Genomic DNA, 25,491 nt, shown 5'->3' with positions numbered 1-25,491 from the left:
GTAATAATATAACTACCACACTAGGACGAATCCCACACGTATGCAGCACTATTTGCACACTTCTACCAAGCATACTTATATTTAATAAAATGAAGGATAACATAAATAATATTTTATCATAAAATCAAAACAGGATATGTCTCATACAAGTGACACCCATTTGCCCAATATTTTTTGCCTGCCAATTCTAAAACCAATTTCCCTAATCAGAATGATATCGAAAAAAAAAAATACAATAGCGGGAAAATGTTGTGAAGGTATGCTGAACCTCAAGTAGATGTGGCATAACATATTGTAATGTCGTGTAAGACGCTCATCGTGAAAACCAATGCATGTCCTCATTCTGAAAGCTGATATAACTTCGTGTTTACACGCACGAAGAAGCGCACGTCCAGGGAAGCATTCAGCAGCGAAGTTACAGTATAAGGAAACAGATCAATAACATCAGCTACTGTTTTTTTTTCCTTTTCGGAGCCATGAGTTGTTTTTTTAGTGCCATTGATATCGTGTAGAGTATTGATAGAACGACTGATGACCTCGGTATCCAACTTCACCATTTATCGTGGTTGACATTACCCCACAGTTTCTCATCGATTTGCCCATCTTCAGTGGGTGTGGGGGGTGATCGTGCTTTCATAATACCCACACATTTCGGATTCGTGTTCTCTTCATTTGAATGAAGTTTACGCTTAATCTCAAACACTTCCTGTGCAGTACACATGACGCATAAAGATGATTTCCCCATTCCAGATTGTCTTTCAAAAGTCCCCCTAGGATCAAGTGCCTCCTTTATTCCCCTTATAGACATAATGACTGAGTCAGGTGAAACACAATGTCGATATATTCTGTTACTGCATGAATCAAAACAATTGTGGATCGACATTACATTTGACTGTAATTCCCCCCCCCCCCCACACACAAACAAAACGTATCAGCAAGATGGAAAATTGTCTTTGATGGGTTGTGTAAGGGTATCCAACCTTCGTTACATTTTTGATTGTATGCCACGCACAAAACATCAACATAAGGAAAATAATACGCATATGGCGATATCTTTCCTTGTAATAACACATATTTGTGTCAAGATAGCTCCTTACCACGCTGAAGGCGTTTTATTTCGTAAGCTCCACCCACGTCGTTTGCGGTGAAGTCAGCCATTAAGGCTACTATTCACAGTAACATTCTCTAATACCTTGTGTAACATCTCACTGAAGTACGTGATAAAATGTCTTGTACGGTTGATTCCTCCCAATGATATGGACTCCATACACCGAAGCTTTCAGTCTCTTCTCCAGAGCAATGTAACACAACGAACATGTCTGTGCATCACCTCACCACTCACTTGGATTAGAATTGCATTTTTTGCTGTGTGTCTCATGTCTTACATTCCCATCACTCGTTTTCCAGATACTCTGATGCTTTCATGAACCGTCATACAATTGTTACAACTAAATCAGTAAGTTCATATCGTGGTTCCTCCACATCACAGCATTGCTTGTAGGAAGTTCCATTCAACAAAGGCAGTAAAGGCCCCACCATATGAATCCGATCATCCAATATCATCCATATTTATCTCAATCTCTTTCACTTGCTCCACAACATCTCACAACTGCTTCTTTCCTTTGAAACGTTGAGAAATACATCGATGCAAGCGCAGCCTTAAACTCTATCTTCTCGTAGAAATTTATGTAGAAGAAGCACATACTCTTTTCCTTATACCATCTGTGAAAACATTTCCTGCTCAGTGACGATGACACAATGATACCATAACTTCGGTTGCCTGAAGAAGAGTAATGCGCTATAGCTGCTTATGATGCCAAATGTGACTAAATGGTACGCGCTACCAAATACGTAAGTGACACCTTCTGCCCGTTAGCTTTCGTTATGGTATCAGACAATGTCCTCTCGTTCGTCACCGTTAGGCTTGGGAAAGGCATACGGTCTTGTCTACCATAAAGTAAGGTACAATGTGAGCCTTTCCCAATCCATCACGAACCAAGTCGTGCAGGACTCTTTTTAGGGGATATTTTCCTGTCCTCGCGTTGGAGTTAACTTCACCGCTGAGGTGGTTGTTGACTAGTGTATATTGGAATTGCTTTTGTTGTTGATGAATGTGGTTGAGTCTCTTCGTTATGTATAATGTATGCCTCCCTCCATTCCGATGTTTTCTTTTACTCCTTCAGAGTCGTCATAGCGCAGTATACAGGAGACGGAACAGCACACTTCCCCACAGTGTGCTCATTTTAAAGATGCGAAGTCGCTAAACTTTCTGACATAAATTTTTTTTGATGTTATCGATTCCCTTTATCCCTCTTTCTCCTCTTCTTTCCCGTATGTGGGGGTAGCTCTTTGCTTATGATCGCTGCGTGCGCTGTTTGTGTTGTCAGATCCTTCTATGGTGTCAAGAAGAGAAGATACAAGTGGAAAATGGGTGCGGCGCCTGGTGGTACCGTTCCACCGCGAGGAGAAACTATGCAAATTATCTCCAAAGTCCTTTAGACCCGTATGATCACTCTTCCACAACACACTGTCCATGAAAATCTTTCACCCATTGGCAGCTCAATAATAATGGTAACTTTCAATCGAAATCGTTGCATTGGGTTGTGATTTCAGGTGTCGCGTGGAAGCCACGCGTGTCTTTCTATAAAGTACAAGGTCAGGTTTGATTGCGGCGCTGTGACACACATGTTGGAAACATTGGTGTTAATGTGCATTTGCTTGGTGTCTGTCGTTCATTTGTGCGTCCACCTCTTGAGCTCAAGCTCCTCCTCCTCCCCCAAACACACACACACACCGTGATGCGCTCTGCGGCGTCTCCCCGAGCAGTCTCCTTGCTTAAACCCATTCCGGCGCACACTGCACTCCTAGCTGTGAATTCTCAGTTGGAAGAGGATCCCGGAAAATACATGAAAGGCACGGTGTGTCGCCGCACCTCGATATTCACGGCGCATCCGCGCGGACATATTCGTGTTTGTTTACCATATGCGTTACAGCACTCGACTGGCACTAGCCATGGGCTTTGTGCTCACGCCACCTCATTTCATCACCAGTGTGGGTCATACTGTTTTTCGCTGTCGCAGTGGTCGCATGGGTTGTCGGAGTTCGACGCTTTGTAAGCCGAGCTTTGTACTTTTCATTTCAGGCACTGCAGCGGTGTCCGCGTGTTGATATTTCGCAGCATACATTCGCAATGCCGAGAGGCAACGGGGTGGGAACGAGCCACTGCCACCTCTTCTTCACTCCCTTTTCCGCTGACAGCAATATCGGTCCCATGTAGGTTACAATGTCCTGGAGCTTCGGGTCAGGCAACTGCGGCATGTCAGTCACCCTTTCCACCATACCATCAAACATCCCATTCCATTCCACATCAGTAACTAAATACAAACTTCAATGTGGTATACGCTTTCCCTCCCGTATTTGTAGGAGAAGCACCCGTAGCTTATTTGGGTGTTGGTCTGCCACGGTGGGATGGGCCTGCTTCCAATACCATGAGCGGCAACAGCGAGTTTGTGATTGTCAAGAGTCTGCTCAGGGGCGACGCCGGCCACCTCAACGTGGTGCCAGGGTCCAGTGCCCCGTATCATCGGGGGAAGCCAAGAGCTAGCAGCGTTCCTTTCATGGGGAACAATGCTGTGCTCCGGCTACGGCATCATACAGCACAGTGATCAGCAGCGTCTTGCTGGGACACCGTTTTTCATTTGTCGGTCCCTGGGCACGTGCCAGCGTGCCATCAGCAGTATCATCCGCACTAAGATGCTGCTGTCCGGTGATGTGGAAGAGAATCCCGGCCCGTCGTTGCGCGGGATGAAGTGGAACTGCGCCGGGCTATCTCAAGGAAAGAGATTAGCACTCCACAAAACCCTTGTTGATGAGCGGATCGCCTTTTGTCTGTTGAGCGAGACAAGGATGACGCCTGGAGAGGCGGCTTGCTTTAGCGTTGCTGGCTACAAACATCACGGAATAGCTCGTAACTGCAAAGGAGGTGGTGTATCAACACTAGTGAGGGAGGACCTACCAGTCGAGACCGGTATGGCCGTTGTTGGTCGCATTGAACAAGTGCATGCAACAATTCACCTTGCACGTGAAACGGCGCTGACCGTCACGTCGGCATACATCCCACCAAAACACACCTTCACGGCAACTGACCTATATACGGTTCTGACGACTGACGGTTCCCAGCTCATCGGTGCAGACGCTAACGCACACACGTTGGCATGGGATCGCGCGAGCCCACCAAATACCAAGGGTGAAACCCTCACACAGTGATGCATTGACAACCAGTTTCTGGTCTGCAACACTGGTGAGTGCACCAGGTACACGCGCCACCACGGGGAGTCCACCCCTGATGTGAAACTGTCAAGGAATTGTACAGTGTACACGTGGGCATCGCTGTATTCTCCCAATAGCGATCACCATCACATATTTTTCGACGTTATCGTTGGAGACGGCACAGATGCACTGAGCCGACCGCGGCTTCGAAAGCCCATGTACGCATGGCTAAAAGCTAACTGGAGGAATTTCCGTCTCAAGGTTGACGAGCTCTGCAGGAAAATTGGTAGAGAGAAGAACGTCAACACCCTGGAACATTAAATTGAGCTCCGCCATCCGCATTGCGACGAAGGTCTCCGTCCCCCGTGGCTGCAGAGCAACGCCACCACATTGGACACCTGAGCTCGCGAAAGTCGATGAAGAGATCGCTGGATGTGGACCCTCCCACCGAAGGGAAAAGTTGGTAGCCACGCGTAAGCAGATCCTGGACCGTACCACAAAGAAGAGATGGAGCACGCTATGCTCCAGACTTGCGGTGTCAGACCGCTGCAGTTGGCACATTGTCAAGAAGGTATATGCGCCACGACCACTAACCACACCGGCGGCGCTGGTTGATAACGCGGCCATCACGGACTACCGTCAAGCTGAGAGGTTCATTAAACTGTACTCGTCCCGCGCAAGAAGACACCCCGACTCACACCCACCGGCACCCATAAAGACGACAGCGAGTGAGTTCAGTCCCATCACGATGGCTGAACTACGGAGATCGATCAAACTGCTACCGAGTGGATCCGCTGCCGGACCTGATTGCTTATACAACGAGGCACTGCAACATCTCGGCAGAACAGCGCTGAATGTTGTTCTGAGGCTATTCAATGAGAGCCTACGAACGGGAGTCGTGCCGCCTGCATGGAAGACTGGTGTTATCATCCCCATCCTGAAGGCCGGAAAAAAGGCGGAGGACCTCGATTCTTACAGGCCTGTGACGCTCACGAGCTGTCTCTGCAAAGTCATGGAGCGCATAATTGCCGCGAGGCTTAGAGACACTGTTGAGTCCCAGCTGACGCCGCAGCAATCAGGCTTTCGCCCCGGATGCTCAACGCTCGAACAACTCCTGCACGTCCGCGCTGCCCTCTGCCGCCCCACGCACCAATCTCGTACGGGTGCTGTATTCGTTGACTACGAGAAGGCATTCGATACAGCAGACCACGACAAAATTGCGAGGGAAATGCACATAATGAAGGTATCACCCCACATTGTGAAGTGGTGCGTATCATTTCTGAGTAACCGAACTGGCAGAGTGAGATTCAAGGAGAAGCTTTCCAGCAGCAGAACATTTGAACGAGGAGTGCCACAAGGAACTGTCCTTGGCCCAATCATGTTCATTATTGTCATGAACTCGTTGAGCCAGCGCCTTGCAGGACTGCCGTTACTGCAGAACGGATTCTTTGCAGACGACCTGACGCTACTTGCGAGATACAGAGAGAGGGATGTCATCAACCACACACTGCAATGCGGCCTCAACGTAGTGTTACAGTGGTCAAAAGAGTACTTCATGTCTGTCAACGTAGCGAAAACAAAGTGCACACTCTTCGGGTGTATAGAGCGCCACCCCCTTACATTACAACTGGACGGCGAAAGAATAGGAGCTGACAGGACACCGAAGCTTCTAGGAGTAACATTCCAGTGTCTGCAAGGGATGGCAACACATGCGGCCGAAACGAGACGCAAGATGGACTTCCGACTACTGCAGATAGCAGCCATCTCAGCTTCTACATGGGGGCCAAGACGACAACTACTGAGAGCTTTTTATCTAGCACTCGTACAGGCACACACCATGTATGGCATTGAGGTATGGTACTGGGACGCTTCGGAACGAAGTCGCGACCTCCTTGCAGCAGCACAACACAAAGCCAGTCGCATCATAGCTGGCATACCGCATGGGACGCGCAAAGAGGACTCTCTGCTGGAAGCAAACCTCCTGCCACTCAAGACGACCACTCTTGTGCGCGGCATGAAATTCATGCTGATGTGTGAGTCACGAGGCGGATGTTTGCGCCGCAGTGCTGAGGAAGTATACCACAGCAAACACCCAGTCAGAGCCCTACATTCCCGCATCATGCGGTCCTACCCCCACCTCCGCATTGAGCCACGCGAGCACCCACTAGAGACATCGACGCTCCGCCACAGCTGCCGATCGCTATTTCACACGCAGATAAAGCCTGTGTGCGCTGATGACCCTGACGATGTCAAAAGGGAGGCTTCCGAAAAGTGGATTGAACGGCATTTTGCACGGAGGGGGAAGGAGCCACCGCGGCGAGAGCACTACGAATTGTGGACTGATGGATCCGTGTCCCTCGGTGAGAAGTCCGAGGCAGCTGCCCTGCTCTATAGAAACAACACGCTGATTTGCGCACCCAAAACCGGAGCAGGGGAACTCTCATGCAGTTACAGAGCGGAATGCGTAGCATTAGAGATAGGACTGCAACGGCTGCTGAAATGGCTTCCGGCATACAGAAGCACACCGAGCAGGTTGTCCATCTTCTCTGACTCGCTGTCAATGTTAACAGCACTGCAGACAGGCCCCCTAGCCGTAACGGACCCAATTCTGAGACGACTATGGAGGCTTCTGCTTCAAGTTCAGAGAAGGAAGATACGTATCCGACTGCAATTTGTGTTTGGCCATTGTGGCGTGAAACGGAATGAGGTTTGCGATGAAATGGCCAAAAAGGCTGCAGATTTACCACAGTTGCGAGACACATGGATCCCCGACATCATTGCTTATGCGAAGTGAGTGCTTAGGTAGGAAGAAGTCCATGAGAACACTCATAGGTTTGGTATCACGGGCAACCACTTTCCAACAAAACATAAAGAAGAACTGACGAGGGAAGAAGAAACGGCACTGGCACGCTTTCGGGTTGGGTCTTCAAGGCACTATGGATGGATGTTGCGGAAGATCAACCCGAGTGTGCCCCCGCAGTGCCGATGGTGTAACCCGCAACATACAGCGATAGAACCAACAATACAAACAGCCCCACCTGTTGCGACACGCACTGTTCAGAGAACCTCCGAACCAACCAAATGTACGGTATGTGATGCCACATACCAATGCCGCTCGAGTGCTGTAACGCACATGGTAAACACACACGGCTTTGTGCGAGCTGATGCCCTCCGGAGGATCAAATACGGCGATGCAACACCTATAGTGGATATCCCCCCGGAGCCCCCTCCAGTGGTGGCGATCGTTCCTCTACCACCGAGCACACGAGTCCCGATGAGACCGCAGGTGCTTCATTGTACCCTCTGTGCCTCCAAATTCGCAGTGCCAGGCCGACTATTACACCACCTTAGAACAATACATGGCATAGGCAGCGGTAGTTACCGCGTGAAAAGGGGGCGAGAGAACGAGGACTCATTGCAAGGAGATGGTAGCGTCCCAGCAGCGCCAGCCCCTCAGGATACACAGGAGCTGCCGTTTCAATGTGACCTGTGCGAGGCGAGCTTCGGTACACGCTCTTCCCTGTCACTACGCAAGAAATTCAAACATAAGAGCATAGTGACGGAGGACGGTACCGTGGTGGTGGTGCAATTCCCTCGTAAGCGTACCCGTGAGGGAAACGTTGACGTCCCGGGGAAAGGCGAGGTGCAGTGTGGTGTGTGCCAAAAAGTGCTCAGTTGCAGGGACTCCCTCATCCGACACTGCAAGGCTTTCCACAAAGGTGAGGGAGTCGAGCTTAAATGCAGCAAAAGCACAAAATTGTGTGCCACTGATTCCCCGCATACAAACACATCCATGTTGGTGTGCCCGACATGCGGAAGGCAGTGTGCTAGCAAAACTGGCCTCACCCTACATCAAAAGAAGATGCGCGGTATGAAAGTAGAGCGCGCTGTTACCAGCCAACGCGGCGACTGCGAAGAAACGTCGCTGCACTTGATGAGCTGTCCCGGTTTGAAGGAGTTACGTGTCAGGTTTGCGGTAGAGGGGGTGTGTGTGCAGGATATATGTTTCTCCAAAAGGCTGGCGCAATTTCTCATTGCGGTTGAACGGAGCCGGCCGCGGGTGAAGTCCTCCCCTAATGTAACAGTCATACAACCCACTCTCCCTTCTGCAACTTCCCCCCTTATTGCCGAGGGTGGAGCTAGCAGGAAAAGCACCGGACGCAGGAATAGTCCAGACACCCTCAGAGACAGAGGAGGTATGCAGTCAACAAGCAACAGAAACAGAAAGAGGGAGAGAGAATAATAAACGAATAACAAAAATCAAAACAAAAGGATTGCCAATTGACATCTTTGGGAGAGTCCAGGGTGGGGGGCTTCTCGCCCCATCTGCTGTATTCCGTTCAGCCGCGGAAATACAACAAAAATTATAGAGAGTGTGTTGGGCTGAATAAAAAAGGGAGACTCTGCCACAGTCGCCAGACCGATAGCATCTCAGAGCTCTACGGTGATGGCTGATGGCCGCGCCAGTGGGGGGAAACTCTCGCGAAGGCACGAAGAAAATTTCAAAAAAAAATGGGGTGTGTATGGGGTGGGCGGGCTGGGGGGAGGTCGGTTTGCTTTTTTCTTTTTTAATAAGGTGGGTTGAGCGTGGCTTCTTTCCATCTCTCTTCCCTTTTCCTCTGGACACTTTTTTTAAACGTTTTGATTAAAGAAAGGAGGTATGCATGCGGGTGCTTATTGTTTGGTACATCGGTAGGAGGAGAGTTTTTTGTTTGTTGCGTAACGGTCGACCAGGCATAGACCTGGTGTTCGTAGTGGTGCGTATATATTTTGTTATAGTGAGACATGTCTGTGAGGAAGTGTTTAGGACGAAACGGGTATCGCTTCGAGATGTTGATAGGCTCCGTTAGTGCACATGAGGTCCGTGTGAAGTTTCAAGCACTTCTAGCGCACAGAAGGTGTCGGCTGGTTCGAGGGGTGATGAGGGCACTGCAGATGATTCCGCGTTAATAGGTGGAATTTGGCTCTTTCTCCCTGCGTTACTTGGGTAATGTATGGAATAGAGGTGCGGGCGACCTTTTTTTTTTCGGTATCGATTTATCTACCGCTGTGGGGACTTTGGGATTTTTTTGGGTGTGAAAGAGCTTTCTGGGACTGTTGGGTTGATTGATATCTTCTGATAATTTTTTCGTTTTTACTGCGGAGTATTTGTGCGCAGTCGGCTGCCGGTGGGGTTTGCGGGGTGACGTGGCCCTGTCAAGGGGGTGAACAGGGAAGGGCTCTCTGGCTTGCTTTCAGTGATTAAAAGCACCCGTTTTTTTTAAAAATAGAACTTGGTGATTTCGTTCCTCACTTAGCCTTTTTAACCTTGACCGCGCAGGCTGGAGTACGTCGGGATCCCGCGGTTTTGTCCTCGCATTTACCGTGGGGTCAATCGTTCTTTTACAGGATAGATGCATGAGGGGCTGTCATCACCCCTTTGGATGCTCCCAGCGCGGTCATGGATTTTGTTATGAATTTTGGTGACTTCTTCCCTCTTCTGAAGAACGAGCGCACTTCTGGAAAACGTGAAGCTCCGAGTTCAGCAATCCAACCATTTCTTTCTTTCTTTTTTTTACTGTTTAGCATGCAAAATTTGTAGAAAGGGTAGCGTGGGGCTGACAGGCCCTTCAGGTGCAGTTTTACGTCTGAGGATGACCTTATTTTCGCCGATCTCAACCACCTACTTGTGTGCGAGATATTGTCCACCTGCACTCGATGTTGCAAAGGTGTGGTATATACAATAAAAGGTTGTTTCTGTTTGGACTTTTTTTTCGATACTGTGGCATTGGACTTGCACCTACAATTCTTGGGGCTGCGAGTAGGGAGTGTTTAAGTTCCGTTGGGTGTGTTACTTCTTCCGATTCACCTTCAGTTACATTGTATCAGGTTGAATCAGAGGCAAGGGTGTACGAGTGTTGCCATGCTCTCATTTTTTTTTTAAAGATGCTAAGTGACTAAACAAGGTAGTATGCTAATCAAATAATATATTCGATCTTAGCTTTTTTTTAATCGGCTATCAACTGACTTGTTGGATTTAAGGGAATTGCAGTGGGAGTGATTGTGTGATGCTGACACTACCAACATTTTTTTTTTAATGGAGGGGGACTGTTTTTGAGTAACTGGCCGGGTTTTGTTCAGTATGGATGACTTGTTTACTTGAATACCAATTGTCACGTCGTCCGGTCGTTTTTGTAATCTTAGTGCAGAGGGAGGGAGGAGGGATATGGATTATTGCTTGTTGATAGAGATGTTTTCCTTTTTAAGGAGTACTAATTCACGCAAAAAAAAAAATCAAGTTAGAATGGCGTGCCTCCTTGTAACGTCGCGCTGCGTCTATTCATGTTCGTGATAACGTGCGTAGCGTCGTTGCCATCATATATTAAGGTCGGTTGAGTAGTGTGGGTTACCATTTTCAGTTGATTTTGCGCTCGCAGTAAAGGTCTGCTGTACGATTATTACAGAACACTCAGGTCAGTATGAGAGTTCGTCACCCTTTCTTATATGTTTTCTTCCATCGAGGTGATTACACATATTAGTGATTGCGGGTGTTTTGATGCTTGTGTCGAAGTGGAAAGGAGGGAGGGCTGGAGTTTTTAATAATAGTCAGTTGGTGTGCTGACTGGGGCAACCGCCGAGTTTATGCGGTCATCCTTTCTTCCTTTGTGAGGGATATGGCTACGACCGACAATTTGATTAGACACTACAAGCAGCCTGTGAACCGCCCAGTACGAGCACAATTTTATTGCTCGGTTGCTACAGGTATTGAATATATATCTATGAATATGTATCGTGATTCTGTGTTTTGTCCCCATTTTTATTCTCCTATCGAGGAGTTTATGTGGTGCTACTGGGGTATTGCCAATGTTAGTTATTTTTTTTTTCTTACGGACTTGTTGTTGGATCGATCCGAGTGAACTCGCTGCGTAAAAAAAAGTCCTGACAGTAAGATGGTGGAGAGCAGCGGAACATGCCTATTTACTTCTCTCCACATTGATGTTAATGGTTTAGGCGGTGGTAATGGAGCTCGTTATCTTGAGCCCACAAGAAAATTTCCAGTTATTATTATTATTGTTATTATTATCATTTTTGAAAAATATAAGGGAAGTGGTGTTGATATCATTCCGCTTACTCATGTAACAAACGACTTTTTTGGTCGTCGTGAAGTTCCTTCATTTTCTTTTACGGTTCCTCAATCTGAGTTGGAATTCACCGTACGAAACTAGGTAACCGGTTCCATCCCGGTTTCTGTCAAAGGTTAAATAAAAGGATATGAAACGCCTTTTTGTGATGACTTACTGCAGTTGCTGATACAGTGTGTATCGAGCATTTTTCATTACCATTCCTTTCCCGTGGTATATTTATATATATATATATATTAGTAAGTCTCACACGATTTGTCTATGTTGCCACTTGACTCACCGCCTGTAACCCAGCTTGCGAAGGAGTTTGTCAACTTTATAAATGAGGCATGTACCCCCTTTCATGCGGTAGAGGTACTTTCATCTTGGTTGTCGAACGCTGGTTACCAAAGACTAAAGGAAGGTGAAACGTGGCCTAAGTTAACGAATGGATACAGGTATTTTATAACCAGAAACGACAGTAGTCTCGTCGCCTTCTCCGTTGGAGGGCGGTTCGTAGCTGAAAACGGACTCAAAATTGTTGGAGCTCACACCGATTCACCGAATCTTGCACTGAAACCACGAACACTGGCCGGGAGGAGTGACTACCAGGGTGTTGCGGTACAATGCTACGGGGGTGGCTTGTGGCACACTTGGTTTGATCGTGATTTAACTGTTGCAGGAAGGGTTATAATTTCCTCCTCTAAGTTGGTAAAACGGTTGGTCAAGGTGAATAAACCGATTATGCGAATTCCAACCCTCGCCATTCACCTTCAGTCAGTGGAAGAGCGAAATGCGTTCGGACCAAACAAAGAAAAACATCTGGTTCCTGTAATAGCAACTACTCTCTCACACACACCAAATGGAGATGTGAGCGAGCATCATAACTCTCAGCTGCTTATTTTGCTTGCGGAGTCCCTTGGTTGCCGGCCCAGTGAGATAGTCGACTATGACTTGAGCGTAGTCGATACACAGGATGCTGTTGTTGGTGGGGCAAACGATGAATTCATATATGCACCCCGTCTTGATAACCTTATTTCATGTTTTTGCGGAGTGAAAGCCCTTCTCGAATCAGACAAAACTCTGGAAGAAGAAAACATGATAAGAATGGTGTGCCTTTTCGATAACGAAGAAGTGGGATCATCTACTTCTCAAGGTGCCGGGGGTTCACTCGTTCCAGATGTGATTGAATACATTTCTGCATCTGGAGGACTTCGTGCACAGCTCGTGGCTAACTCATTCTTAATGTCAGTTGATGGCGCTCACGCGGTTCATCCTAACTATCAGGATAAACACGAAGAAAAACATCGCCCCCTTATTCACCGGGGACCAGTCATCAAATACAATGCAAACATGCGCTATGCCACAAATGGCGTCACCGCTGCGATTGTAAAAGCAATCGCTAAAAGAGCTTCTGTGCCCATTCAGGAATTTTGCGTGAAGAATGATTCCCCGTGTGGTTCAACCATAGGGCCGATCTTGTCCTCGTTATCAGGTATCCAAACAGTCGATTTGGGCAATCCGATGCTAAGCATGCACAGCATTCGCGAGATGTGTGGGACCGCCGATTTGCTTCATCTGAAGAACCTTCTTGAGGCGTTTTTTAACCATTACACCAGGGACATGGTGACCTCCTAAGTGCCAACTCCAGTTAGCGAAGTAGATATTGGGGTTATTTATAAATAATATCAAGTTTCGCTGAGGCCAATAAGCAGTTGATGTCAGGGTAGGGGAGAGAAGACGAAGCATAAAGGGAGACAGGAACAATCACAGTGTCATTAGCATGGGAGAAACATCGAATACTTCCACACAATTAAAAAAATATTTAAAATTGTGCCGCCCCCCTCAGTGGGTGTACAACGTTTTGCGCTTTACTATCTACCGTTCTACAAACAACCGTTTCCGACGATTACTGTTAGTGTTTGAAGGGACATATTTCAGTGAGCTTTGCGTCGGCTGAAGTTGCTCGGCGAGAAGCACATGGGGGGGGGGGGAGGGGGAAGTAAAACAAAGGTTGTCAACGAGGTATTGTATTATTTTCCCACTAAAGATTACATAAAAGGACACGAACATGCCAGGGTTGGTGCGGAAAGGACTTACAACATTGATTCAGTTAGCCTTCTTCCTGAACGGGACTATGCCCACTTTGACACGGCTCGTTAGAGCATCGTATTAAAATGAGACGCAGAACATGCTTTTTTGTTTTTATATTTCTTTTCATTTCCTTGACTCTCACGTATGAATGCTATAACTGCACTGTTGAGTTTCTTATTGTGTGGCTTTGAAGTGCTTTTGTGGTCTTCAGGGTGCTATGGTGCTATCACACAAATGGTAACGATTATGTATTTTCCCCCTTCGCCTCTTGAGGGTAGGTTGTTCTTTATATTAGATATTAGAAATGCATGACTCTGTGGGAACGGGGACCCGAGTTCAGGTGGGAGTCCGTATTTTCCCTACGCGTCAGGGTGAGAGGTCAGTGGTACACGGCGACCCGGATGACAATCATGTCGTTGTGATAGACGGTGAGGGCACTAAAGGTGGCTCTGCCCTCAAATTCGACCGAGTGTTCACTGGCTCTCAGGAGGAGGTCTATGATTTTGTTGGGAGACCGATGCTGAAGGAGGCGTTTGAAGGCTTCAATGTTTGTTTATTTGCATATGGGCAGACGGGGACAGGGAAAACATATAGTCTTTTTGGTGATCTGAACGATAAGACGAGGTGTGGAATTGCACCGCGCTTTGCTCAGGCAATGATTGAGGAGGGCCAGCGCCGTATGGAAGCGGACAATCGCGCAACGATCAGATTTTCCTTGACAATGGTAGAAGTGTATATGGAGAAGGTGCGCGATCTGCTCGCCCCGCGTGTGCGAGGACAGGAGCCGGAGGCGCTAGAAATTCATGAGGACAATCAGCGACGTGTTTATGTGAAGGGTGCTGGTATACACCCTGTGCTGAGTTTGGATCGTCTGATGGAGTTACTCAGCATCGGCAATGCTAACCGGCAAAAGGGAGAGACAAAAATGAACGAAACCAGCTCCCGATCGCATGCCATTATTCAGCTTACTATTTCCCAGCAGCACGAATCACTTGAGACGAAGGATGTGGAAAGTGTTGCGATGCTGGTGGACTTGGCGGGAAGCGAGCGGCAGAGCAAAGCAGAATCCACTGGTCTTGCCTTTGAGGAAGCGAAGAAGATAAACCAATCTCTTCTGATGCTCGGGCGGGCGCTGAACTCCTTTAGTGACCGGAAGGGGAATGGGGGTTTCATCTCGTTGCGCGCGTCGAAACTGACTCGGCTTCTCTCAGAGAGCTTTGGTGGTAACAGCAAAACGTGGATGCTTGCGACAGTGTCCCCTTCCGCCTCGAACTTAACCGAGACAATATCCACACTTGAGTATGCACAGAACGCGTCGGCAATTACCAACAAAGTTAGAGTCAACAGAGCGGAAAGGAGGCTAAATTTTGAAGCGATACAGTCTCGTGTTGCAACACTAAAGGAACAACTTGGCTGTGAAGCGAAAGTTGTTTCGGATTTGGATGTTGACATAATTTCTGCTCGTGACGAAATTCAGTTTCTCCAGAACATGTTATCTTGCAGATGTGATTTTGACGTTGAAGTGGAGTTGAGAGAGGCCCTTGAGGAGCGCGAGAAGCTGCTGTTGCATCTTAAAAGCGCCTTAGGGCAAGATGCTTCTTCAAGCGTTCATGCTCAGCCACCGCTTTCATGCTTTTATGGGACCTGTAAAACTTCCCTGGGAAGTATACCGTTAGGGGGTTCTGAGGTAGAAACAATGGTTGTCCAATGTTACAACCTGTCGGGGCCACCTCCTCTTCTGATTTGTCACGTACATATCCACCTCGCAGACGAGAATTGTGTTGCCGTTGTTGTTCGTATTCGTGAAATCCTTCACTTACCTGACTATGTGACGGGAGGGGCCCAGGTGACCATGTGGTTTGAGGGACATTCCTCGAGTTCCGTAAGAACGCCCATAGTAGGGTCTAATGGCGGCAACCCCTTGTTTTCCCTCAAGCAGACATATATATTAGGGCCACATACAAAGGACATTGAAAGGTTCCTGCGAGCGGAGGTGCTAAACTTTCGTGTTGACGGGTTTATCCTATCTGAATGTGTTTAATGGTACCAGGTGGAAACGACGATATTTCCAAAAATGATCCCTTGCTGTGTGTTTGTACAGTTGGTTCGCTATCAGTAGGTTTGTTTCATGTGATTGACGTGGTGAACCAGCTATGCATATATCTCTTGCCTCTATTTGCACTTAACTGGACTTAGGACACATGGCCACACGTGGGAAAACGTCATGATGGAGTGGGTATGAATTTGGGCCCCCAATTATGTATTTTTTCCCTTCGCCTCTTGAGGGTAGGTTGTTCTTTATATTAGATATTAGAAATGCATGACTCTGTGGGAACGGGGACCCGAGTTCAGGTGGGAGTCCGTATTTTCCCTACGCGTCAGGGTGAGAGGTCAGTGGTACACGGCGACCCGGATGACAATCATGTCGTTGTGATAGACGGTGAGGGCACTAAAGGTGGCTCTGCCCTCAAATTCGACCGAGTGTTCACTGGCTCTCAGGAGGAGGTCTATGATTTTGTTGGGAGACCGATGCTGAAGGAGGCGTTTGAAGGCTTCAATGTTTGTTTATTTGCATATGGGCAGACGGGGACAGGGAAAACATATAGTCTTTTTGGTGATCTGAACGATAAGACGAGGTGTGGAATTGCACCGCGCTTTGCTCAGGCAATGATTGAGGAGGGCCAGCGCCGTATGGAAGCGGACAATCGCGCAACGATCAGATTTTCCTTGACAATGGTAGAAGTGTATATGGAGAAGGTGCGCGATCTGCTCGCCCCGCGTGTGCGAGGACAGGAGCCGGAGGCGCTAGAAATTCATGAGGACAATCAGCGACGTGTTTATGTGAAGGGTGCTGGTATACACCCTGTGCTGAGTTTGGATCGTCTGATGGAGTTACTCAGCATCGGCAATGCTAACCGGCAAAAGGGAGAGACAAAAATGAACGAAACCAGCTCCCGATCGCATGCCATTATTCAGCTTACTATTTCCCAGCAGCACGAATCACTTGAGACGAAGGATGTGGAAAGTGTTGCGATGCTGGTGGACTTGGCGGGAAGCGAGCGGCAGAGCAAAGCAGAATCCACTGGTCTTGCCTTTGAGGAAGCGAAGAAGATAAACCAATCTCTTCTGATGCTCGGGCGGGCGCTGAACTCCTTTAGTGATCGGAAGGGGAGTGACGGTTTCATCTCGTTGCGCGCGTCGAAACTGACTCGGCTTCTCTCAGAGAGCTTTGGTGGTAACAGCAAAACGTGGATGCTTGCGACAGTGTCCCCTTCCGCCTCGAACTTAACCGAGACAATATCCACACTTGAGTATGCACAGAACGCGTCGGCAATTACCAACAAAGTTAGAGTTAATGAGGCGACAGGGAGTGACGAATTGAAGCGACTGAGGGAGTGTGCAGTGCATCTTGAGGAGAAGCTAGGATCATTGGGATCTGAGAGGTTGAAAAAGCAGGAGGAGCTCTCCAAATTGATATGGGAACGTGATTCTCTTAGGCGCTCGCTAGCATCTTCTGATACCCAGTCGAACACGAATATGAACCTAGTTAGAGCAGTGAACAGTATCCGTCTTGGTAACATTGCCCTACGACGGAGGGTGGAAGCGGCTACCAAAGGTTGTATAGCTTCACTTGACGGCAGGCTCGCAACACAGTACTTCAAGGGAAAGTCTAGTATCTCGGCCAAGAGTATTATGTTAGGAGGTCGACGCTCATTCACCCTGGGTCTTTTAAATGACTATGGATTTTTGACTGAGGCGAAGCTCCACATCCAGCTATTCCCTTGTGATCCGCATGCCTACGCGCGTGAGGACCCCATGATACTTGTGGGGGAGAGTCTTCGCTTTTGTCTCAATGTTGTAGGTGCCGTTGGCATTCCGGAATCTTGCTGTGCCCATGTATTTTGCAGGTTCAGCATGTTGTTTGATAATGAGGAAAGGTACTTTGCTACGCGGGCCAGCACCGATACACAAACTCCTCGTTGGAATTTTGTGAAGCTGTTTGAAGTGCCTAACTTGACGGAAGAGATCATTCGCTCCTTCTGCGAACGTCCGATTTTCACGTTTGAGGTGTTCGCCTTCGGCATGGAGTGAGTAGTTTTGTTTTTGCGCGTGTTAGTTCCTATTTCTGCTTATCATATACCACTTTCACGCGGGTATTTTGTTTCGACTTTGCTTACCGCGGCCGTCGTTTTCGCTGAGACGCCCGCTCCCCCACCCCATTTTTATTTTTATGTTAATGACGTGAAGAAATGTGTTTAAAATTTTGGTGTTCCAAATCCACAAACCACGGGTGTGAAGGCCTTAACAGGTTCTGTATCAAAACCCCTTACGTAAGGGCAATTATTTGTCACAGGAACTTTCGTCTGACTATCACATGCCGATATACCCGCGTACACACTCTACACATAAACTTTACTTTCATGTCGTGAAATCGCAACATTGGGGGTTGTGTGTTTTTAGTAAAGAAAGGGATCGAGGGCGAAGGTGACGTAAAAATATCAATGGTCGCAGAGTGCGCTGGAGGTTTCTCGACTTATGGTGGAGGCTGCCCTGCGTTAAAGCAAGTTTCGTCATTAACTCTACCAGAGCCGCGCGCACCCTCCGGGAAATCGGGAGACATATATGGAAGGCCCAGATTAAACTACCGAGTGGGCAGTTGTGACGGTAGTAAGTCAAAAAGTTTTTTTGCTAACAACGGGAGCAGGGAGGCCATCCTCCAGGATCATGGTATTCCACCTCCCGTTTCTTCTTCCCTGTTCAAAGTGAAGGCGGACACACTCTCGATGGTGACAAACCTTGTGCAACCGTCGCCACCCGAAGTGCCATGCCCAAGACGTGCTCGATCCGCTATGTCCACTTCATATGGCCGGTGCTCTCCACAGACAGTTGACCGTCTGCCCCGCCCTGGCACAGGCCGATGTTCCTCGTCGGTTGGGTGCTCGAAGAAACGCCTTTTGGTCCCCCCTCCAGACGGGGAAGATGTGGGAAAGCTCGTTGTTGTGCTTGACCTCGATGAGACCCTCGTGTATTCACGCGAAGGTACTATCGTGCCGAGGCCTGGCTCACAGCGGCTCTTTGATGTGCTGCGCGGCCGTTGTGAGGTGCTTGTGTGGACGGCGGGTGAGAGGCTGTATGCGATGGAGGTGCTACGGATGATTGACCCTGCTAGTTGTATTAAGCACTGCGTTTACCGGAGCAAAAAGTGGTGGACAGAAGGCCCGGGTTGTGTAAAGGACTTGACTAGCCTCGGTAGGCCTCTGGATCGTGTTATACTAATCGACAACATGTCCGAGTGTTTAAGGGCAAACCCTCGGAATGGGCTTCTCGTCACAGACTTCATGGGGTTGAAACAGATGGGAGCGAAGCTGGACACAACCCTCTACGTTATTGCTGATGTAATCGATGAGGTGCTGCGCTCTTCTAAAGTTTCAATAGAATCTTTCCATGCCCATCCACAGCTTCAACGAAGACTCATTAAGTGTAGCGCTGGGGGATCCATTGAAGTTTTGACACTGAGACAGGATCGATGTGAAAGCTTCAGGCGACCGCAGCGGAAGCCAACTACCGCACAGCAGTGGCAGAGACTTATACCATAGGACGCTGTGGGCATTAAGTTGGTCTCCCGTTGTGGTTGCTTGTGGGGGGTGAGTAATTCCTCTTCTTCATTGTCGTTTTGTATCTTACACGCGTAGTGTAAACATGTACATACCGCGCAACGCTATTGCGCATTTCTTCCCTTGTTGTTGTCACTCCACCCAGTTTTTTTTTGTAAATAGTTTCTTTTTTTATACACCTCAATCCCTGACACAAAAGACTTAAGAAAGTGCGCACTCGTTGTGCGTATTATTACCACAGTACTTCCTCTCGTTATAATTCTTTATCCGCCGCTCTCTCAATTGGTACTTTTCTGCTTGTATACTTGTGTAACCCCTCCCCCCCGTACATGTCGAAACAAGGAAAAGAGCGTTGCTAGTACTCACCATGAAGTTGCATTGCCCTCCAAAATGTGTGGGGTGTGACTCCCATTGCGTGATTCGGTGGACAATACGGAGTTTGGACCAATGAATCGGGGGCATGTCTTCCCTCCAGTGGTGTGACTTGGATGCCACTGTTCCCGTTTCATTACACTGACCTCCCTTGTCAATGCTCACATTTTCGCTCTGTTTTTTTGTTGTGTGTGGTAGGGAGGGGGACTTTGCTTCTCTCTTTTTTTTTAAAAATACGTTTTAAAAGTTTTGCTTCCGTTTGCTTGTTTCGCCGTTAATACACTCCGCGGCAGTCTACCCCTCTTTCCGAAAGGAGAATGAAAACAAAATGTTTGTCAGGAAAAAACAACAACAGCGATCGCCACCAGTCTCTTCTCTCCCAGTCGTATATGAGGTATGGTGGAGTATTGTCAGGTGGGGATGAATATATAAGAGCGAAATACGATGAAGAAGGGTGATGAGGTATAAATTAGAAAGGAAAAGATGCGGTAAGTAAAGATCGGGGCTGGTTACAGAATGGAAGAAAGGGGGAGAAGCTGGCAAAGGAAAGTTTGGAATATTGCATATGGAATTTCATGGTTCCTCCCTGAGGGTTCCATGGTCGTTCCTAGAAAGGGGTGCCTACGTGTCTTTTTTGTTGAGGCGCATGATCCACTTTTCTGGGTGCTCCCGATATGTAGAAATGTTTAGTCGATCCCCCCGTGTTCTTTCCCCTTTATTTTGCAGGGTTTCCTTCCAATATATGTGCTAGAAAGGCCGCGTTATCGAGGTTGTGGTGTCGAACGAGAAATGGCGGACATAAACGGTAAAATTTACTTACATGTGTATATAAGATGGCTGGAAATAATCGAATCACGACCTCTTAGTAGCAACGTGGTTGGAACGATGTGTAGTAAATTTTTTGTGTGTGTGGGGCGTGAGAACCGTTGCGATTATGTTTAGTGTAACTTTTGTCCATTTCTGCCGTTTCAGGATTGATTGCTCCCTACTGCATCGAATTCCAATAACTGTTTCTTTCGCGGGGCACTTCTGCTGTTGCCGTCGCCGCTCTTTTCTATTGCTTCTTACACACTTTAACACATGCTCCGTCTTCTTTGTACTCCAAGTTGGTATGTCTGAGGTGGTACCTACTCGTTGCGTGGACTGGTCGCTCAACACAGATAGTGAGTCTGGGAAGCTGTTCCTATGGCACAACATCTACAACATTAGTGTTTGGAGCAATACACTTGGCCTCAGCGAGCCATATGATGGGCTTGATGATACCAGCGTTTGGGAGGCGTTCCTTCAGTTTCAAATCAGCACTGTTTATAAACTATGCGGAGTCTGCCGCAAGCCTGAGGGGAATGAAGACTTGAAGGTTTGTTGCTACTGTGGGCAGGCTGTTCACAAATTGTGCTCGACCAAGGCGGCGAGCGACCAGATTGAGTGGAAGGACGCGAACAAAAAGTTTGTCTCGCATATGCGCGTGTGTGGCAGTTGTGATGGTGTAGAAGTCCCTGCCGCTTTTACGCCCCCCGTTAGAGAGGCGCCCGACGCTCGAAGGGTGGTTCGTCGTGCACTGGTTGTCCGTGACGAATACCCGGAAGAGGTTGTGCGGGAACTTGAGTCCCTCGAGAAGAAGGCTTGTAGGCCACATTCGAAGGAAGAGGATGATAGGCTGCTGGGCATGGTTTGTCGAGCCGTAACCAGATTTTTCCAACCCCGGAATTCGCTTCACCTTTTCGCGAAGGTGCGTCAGGAAAGTAAGGGAGGGGTGGGTGTTGTTGCCTTGAAGAACATTCCTGCGTTAACTATTGTTGGCGTCTACCCGGGATACTGCGATGCACTAAGCGGCGAGCATGCCAAGTTGGGGAGGCCAACGGCCAAGTACGCTCTGATGGACCTTAACTGCGCGGATTACTTTAATGTTGTTTTTGAAGAGTTTCAGAGCACGTTCACACCATTCATAAATGAGCCAGGTGAAGATGAAAGGAGCAACTGTGGGTGGATTCAAGAGACGAAGAATAAGGATGGGAGACTCAGCGTTATGACTTGTCGGGGTATTCGGAAGGGGGAGGAGCTTCTCATTGGCTATGGACCAGTGTACCCGCGTTCGTACCCCTACACATATGACGCCTTTACATTTCACCAGGTTGAAAGTAAAAATTGTGCCGTATGTTTTGCTCTATGGCATTGGCCAACAACGGATGCGGAGGATGCCGTGTTGGAGTGTCACGTGGGCTACGACAGCGCCACAGACTCGTACCACCTCGTGGATATCGAGGATGACTCAAAGCGAAGCTGAGTCGAGAGGTAGCTTCACATCAAACATGGTGCCACACATCAATACAACTCTCACGCGTGACTCTACTGTGACGGCGTAGCAAAGCATCGTAACTCAGGAGTGGGTACAGAGAAAAAAAATGAAAATGCTTGCTTTAATGCAGATGCGTGCTTCGCTAAGCGAAGGGGTATCTAAAAGCTATGCATTTGTGAGTTCACTGGTTGTTTCTTTTTTTTTTTAAATCTTTTTCCATCAGTGTACATGTGTCGCTGGAGATGCTGGTGTTTTCCTCAGTGGGTCGTACCTGCTTCTTTACTCTTTTTTTTTGTTTTTCTTTTTTTGTAGGATCGCTTGCTGTTGGCACTTCCAGCAATTTTTCACCTGAGCAGAATGGACGCCGGTAAACTTTTTCATCTGTTAGCTGCTATTGTTTTTATGAAGCTTCTCTTCGGCTGCATATTCGCACGGGTGCCATTGGAAGTCCGAGCCAACGATCACCCACCGGGTGAGTCGTTTCAACACGCAGGATCCATGGGGGAGGTGTCTGTTGGTGTTCCTCGAAGGTCTACGAGAAACTCTAGGATGGACACCGACAGAAGCGTTCGCAATTGGGGCGCAGGCCACGGCGTTGGGGGAGCTCTCCCAGGCCTTTTTGGCCTGATTCCTGGGATTCAGGAGCTGATGATCGCATTTTCGTGCCTTACCTGGCCAGACATGCTGTGGAGGTATTTCCTGTTTTTACTACTGCTCTTAACATTTCTTTACTTTACGGAGAACGTTCGTGACCTCCTTTATGTTCGTCCGCGGATGTTGCGTCTTGGAGACTCGTACCTCACAGAAAAGCCACCACGTGTTGGTCGGGACGTTGCGCTGAGCTACGACACGCCTTGGTGTCTTTATGAGGTGATGAAGACAACATTTTTCGCGGTGACAGGCTTACTCGCAGTGCGACTTTTCATATTCGTTCTCTTCTCCTTCATGACGCTGGTTGTAATGAGCATGGCAGGACGGAGGGGGAGGAATCGCAATGACAACCCCTTGTGGTTTTCATTTTTCACCCTCCTCGCCTACATCACCTTCTGCGTTGCTTCTGTGGGAATAGGCTTCTACAACTTCAGGGTGTTCGGGCGTATTGCCGACAGAAGTGAGTGCAAAATATTGATTTCTAACCACTCATGTGTATTCGAAGTTGTTCTCTTGTTCGCTCTCGCGCAGTTCCCATCGTTCATTACCCGCAAGGAGACCAAACTGCCTCTTTTCGAATCGATTGTGAGATTGTCAGACTCCATTCTGGTGGACAGGAGTGCCGCTGAGTCCCGCCGTCGTGCCGCCGAGGCCATCGCAAAGCGCGCGAAGGATAGGGACCCCCTAGTGCCTCAGTTGCTTGTATTTCCTGAGGGCACAACGACAAATCAGAGGACGTTGTTCATGTTCCGAAAGGGCGCGATGGAGCCAGGTGAGCCCATTCAGATGATTTGCGTGGGATTTCCGTACAAGCATTTCAATCCCTGCTGGAACGGTCGCTGTTGTGGGGGTAACAGTTTTGGTGTTTTAATCCTTCGGTTGTGCTCTCAGTTTGTCAACCGTGTTGAAGTGCGGCCCCTGCCCATCTACGTTCCAACTGAGTCGGAGCGAGAGGACCCGATTCTGTACGCCAATCGCTGTCAGGAGATGATGGCGAACGTGCTTGGTTGTGGTGTCAGCGAATGTACGTATGCTGACTATGTCGCATTGTTAAATGAGAAGTCGGCTTCAGCGCCAGTGCCACCTAAGAGGTTCACCAAGGGATAATATGGAGAACTTGACGTGCGCTATTGCGCGACACACAATCATCGAGGATAATATATGGATTACCATATAATGATATACTTAGGAGTTTGCTTCGTCATGAGGTCCCCTTGGACAACGGATGGATACGCAACGGGTTAGGGTGGGGGGAGGGTAGAAATCTCTGAAGTAAAGAAGCGAAACCCACACTGCGTTTCTAGCACGGTTTCCGTTGTAAATATATGTTCAGTTCTTTAGTTCTTGTTTCGGTCGCGATTTATAAGCTATATTTCCCATGGTACGTTCTCCTTCGCATTTTCGATACTCTCCGTTATCCCTTTTTTCCGCGTGGGCTTCCGCGTACTTGCATGGCGCCTTTTCATTATTATTGCCATCATTTTTTTTCTTTGTATGTGCCGGGCCGAAGAAACATTCAAATGGGAGATTGTTTTGACGAAGGCTGCGAGAAGGCGTCGTCGGCACTACGGTCATTCGAAAAACGTGTGTTAAGCGCTCTCGAAGCCCCGTTGCCGGAATGTCTCATGCGGAGCGAGCTAAATGATCGAGTGACTTACGGTGGGGTTGCCGATGAGTGGGATAGTTGGTGTCAGCGGGACCCTCGAGGGGTCGGCTGCAGCAAATTAGGCGCCGATGCTCATGCGGGGGCTGCAGAGGGAGAGGGGTCGCACAACGCCAGTGGCTTAGCTACATCCGACGCCGCTGCTGGACGGGACCTCCGGAATCCCACGGAAAGACTTACATCTGCGTTGGCACGTGATGGCGGTGTTCAGAGGCTCCCACTGCAGTCAAAGCAGGGAGAATTGTTGGGTATGCCAATGGACCAGCGGGGCGGTGGTCAAGTTTTGCTGTCAAACCGTGGGAGCGTCGGCGGTAACGGTAAGTGCACCCCAGCGTGGTTGAGGTGTAATGTGGGGGAGGGACATGTGGGAAAATGTGGTAGTCACCACCTAGCTGGAATCGCCACAGCTGATGCGCGGCTTGAAGACGTTGCGATGTACAATATGTGTGCTCAACTGTCTTTGAGAGGGGAAAATGTACAGACAAAAGCAGGAGCGAGTGCTGTGTTTGTAGGTGAAGGGGCAGCGGTCTTGAATAGAGAGCGACAGGGGCATAGTTTTGCCGGAAGAGCACCACGGACCGAGGGCTCTGTCTGGGGATTGCGTGCGCCGTTATCGCACGGCTCCGACAGATCTTTGGCTCTGGCGTGTCAGCACGTCGATCCCGACCCGATCGGTTTGGGTCCGCGGCGGTGCCGTAGTGCGCCCCATTTTAACGAGCACTCATTATATTTGAATAGAGATCTAACCGAGTATTCGCCGTGGTCGCAAACCATGTATCATGAAGGAAACTTGGGACGATTTGGGCGGCGTGACGCATACTCGAGGGAGCGTTTTCGACAACGGACGCGTGTGAGCGATTCAAGGAGTGTTGTTGCACGGTGCCAGAAATGGAAGGATCAGAGGGAGGCGAAATTAAACGAGTTGCGAGTGTTACAAGAGGAAAATCAGCTAAAGGACTGCACTTTCAAGCCAGGGCGACCGCTGGCTGGCTCAGGTACTTCTCATGTGCCAAAAGTTTTCAGCGATAAAGATGCCCCCCGGGGCGGTCGGATGCGTACGATGCAGTCGCGGGGGTCTCGTTGGCGTCCACAACATGACGGGTCGTTGCAGAGGTGTGAGACATCCCTGTTTCTCGGGCGGGCATCCGAATCACAAACTTCGGGGTTTAATTCACTGGATGAGGGAAGCCCTTTTCCCCCTCGCCGTCATGTTAGGAGGGCAGGTTGGCCACTTGCCTCGCAAGGGTGTGCAAGGTCAGAGAGAGAGAGGCAGCTAAAGCTTTCTGGTCATAGCTCCCACTCACTCTGTGATTTTTCCGTGTTCGAGCGCATCTACAATCGTGTTTGTAACCCCGAGGGGGCTGGAAGCTGCTGTGGCGCTGAGTCACCACCAACTGGTTCTGCCTGCCGCTAGTAAATTGCTGTGGATTA

At 48.7% G+C, this 25,491-nt stretch overlaps 7 protein-coding genes across 7 annotated transcripts, besides 9 other annotated features; all 7 read left to right on the top strand.

Annotated features, from left to right (window-relative positions):
* Nucleotides 1-25,491: part of a sequence feature (This entire sequence corresponds to a 90,616 bp segment at the SP6 end of BAC clone RPCI93-3K10.) that runs on past the window's edge.
* Nucleotides 1-25,491: part of a sequence feature (sequence corresponds to BAC RPCI93-3K10) that runs on past both edges of the window.
* Nucleotides 2,700-3,477: a mobile genetic element.
* Nucleotides 3,530-3,777: a mobile genetic element.
* Nucleotides 3,530-8,782: a mobile genetic element.
* Nucleotides 8,531-8,782: a mobile genetic element.
* Nucleotides 11,308-11,336: a microsatellite.
* Nucleotides 11,605-11,629: a sequence feature (AT_rich).
* Nucleotides 11,652-13,007, top strand: Tb927.3.3410 (aspartyl aminopeptidase, putative; the record flags this gene model as incomplete). The annotated part of the gene is made up of 1 exon (XM_838841.1): nucleotides 11,652-13,007. The coding sequence occupies one exon, from the start codon at nucleotides 11,652-11,654 to the stop codon at nucleotides 13,005-13,007; it is 1,356 nt and encodes a 451-aa protein (XP_843934.1).
* Nucleotides 13,181-13,202: a sequence feature (AT_rich).
* On the top strand, nucleotides 13,768-15,504 carry Tb927.3.3400 (kinesin, putative; the record flags this gene model as incomplete). The annotated part of the gene is made up of 1 exon (XM_838840.1): nucleotides 13,768-15,504. One exon carries the CDS (start codon nucleotides 13,768-13,770, stop codon nucleotides 15,502-15,504), a length of 1,737 nt encoding a protein of 578 aa, XP_843933.1.
* Tb927.3.3390 (kinesin, putative) lies at nucleotides 15,780-17,555 on the top strand (the record flags this gene model as incomplete). The annotated part of the gene is made up of 1 exon (XM_838839.1): nucleotides 15,780-17,555. One exon carries the CDS (start codon nucleotides 15,780-15,782, stop codon nucleotides 17,553-17,555), a length of 1,776 nt encoding a protein of 591 aa, XP_843932.1.
* On the top strand, nucleotides 17,966-19,060 carry Tb927.3.3380 (hypothetical protein, conserved; the record flags this gene model as incomplete). The annotated part of the gene is made up of 1 exon (XM_838838.1): nucleotides 17,966-19,060. One exon carries the CDS (start codon nucleotides 17,966-17,968, stop codon nucleotides 19,058-19,060), a length of 1,095 nt encoding a protein of 364 aa, XP_843931.1.
* Tb927.3.3370 (hypothetical protein, conserved) lies at nucleotides 20,562-21,734 on the top strand (the record flags this gene model as incomplete). The annotated part of the gene is made up of 1 exon (XM_838837.1): nucleotides 20,562-21,734. The coding sequence occupies one exon, from the start codon at nucleotides 20,562-20,564 to the stop codon at nucleotides 21,732-21,734; it is 1,173 nt and encodes a 390-aa protein (XP_843930.1).
* Tb927.3.3360 (acyltransferase, putative) lies at nucleotides 22,104-23,504 on the top strand (the record flags this gene model as incomplete). Its single annotated transcript, XM_838836.1, has 1 exon — nucleotides 22,104-23,504. One exon carries the CDS (start codon nucleotides 22,104-22,106, stop codon nucleotides 23,502-23,504), a length of 1,401 nt encoding a protein of 466 aa, XP_843929.1.
* Nucleotides 23,723-25,474, top strand: Tb927.3.3350 (hypothetical protein, conserved; the record flags this gene model as incomplete). The annotated part of the gene is made up of 1 exon (XM_838835.1): nucleotides 23,723-25,474. The coding sequence occupies one exon, from the start codon at nucleotides 23,723-23,725 to the stop codon at nucleotides 25,472-25,474; it is 1,752 nt and encodes a 583-aa protein (XP_843928.1).

This window comes from Trypanosoma brucei, chromosome 3, assembly GCF_000002445.2.
Source record: "Trypanosoma brucei brucei TREU927 chromosome 3, complete sequence".
Classification (NCBI taxonomy): domain Eukaryota; phylum Euglenozoa; class Kinetoplastea; order Trypanosomatida; family Trypanosomatidae; genus Trypanosoma; species Trypanosoma brucei.
This window is presented reverse-complemented; position numbering and strand designations above follow the sequence as displayed.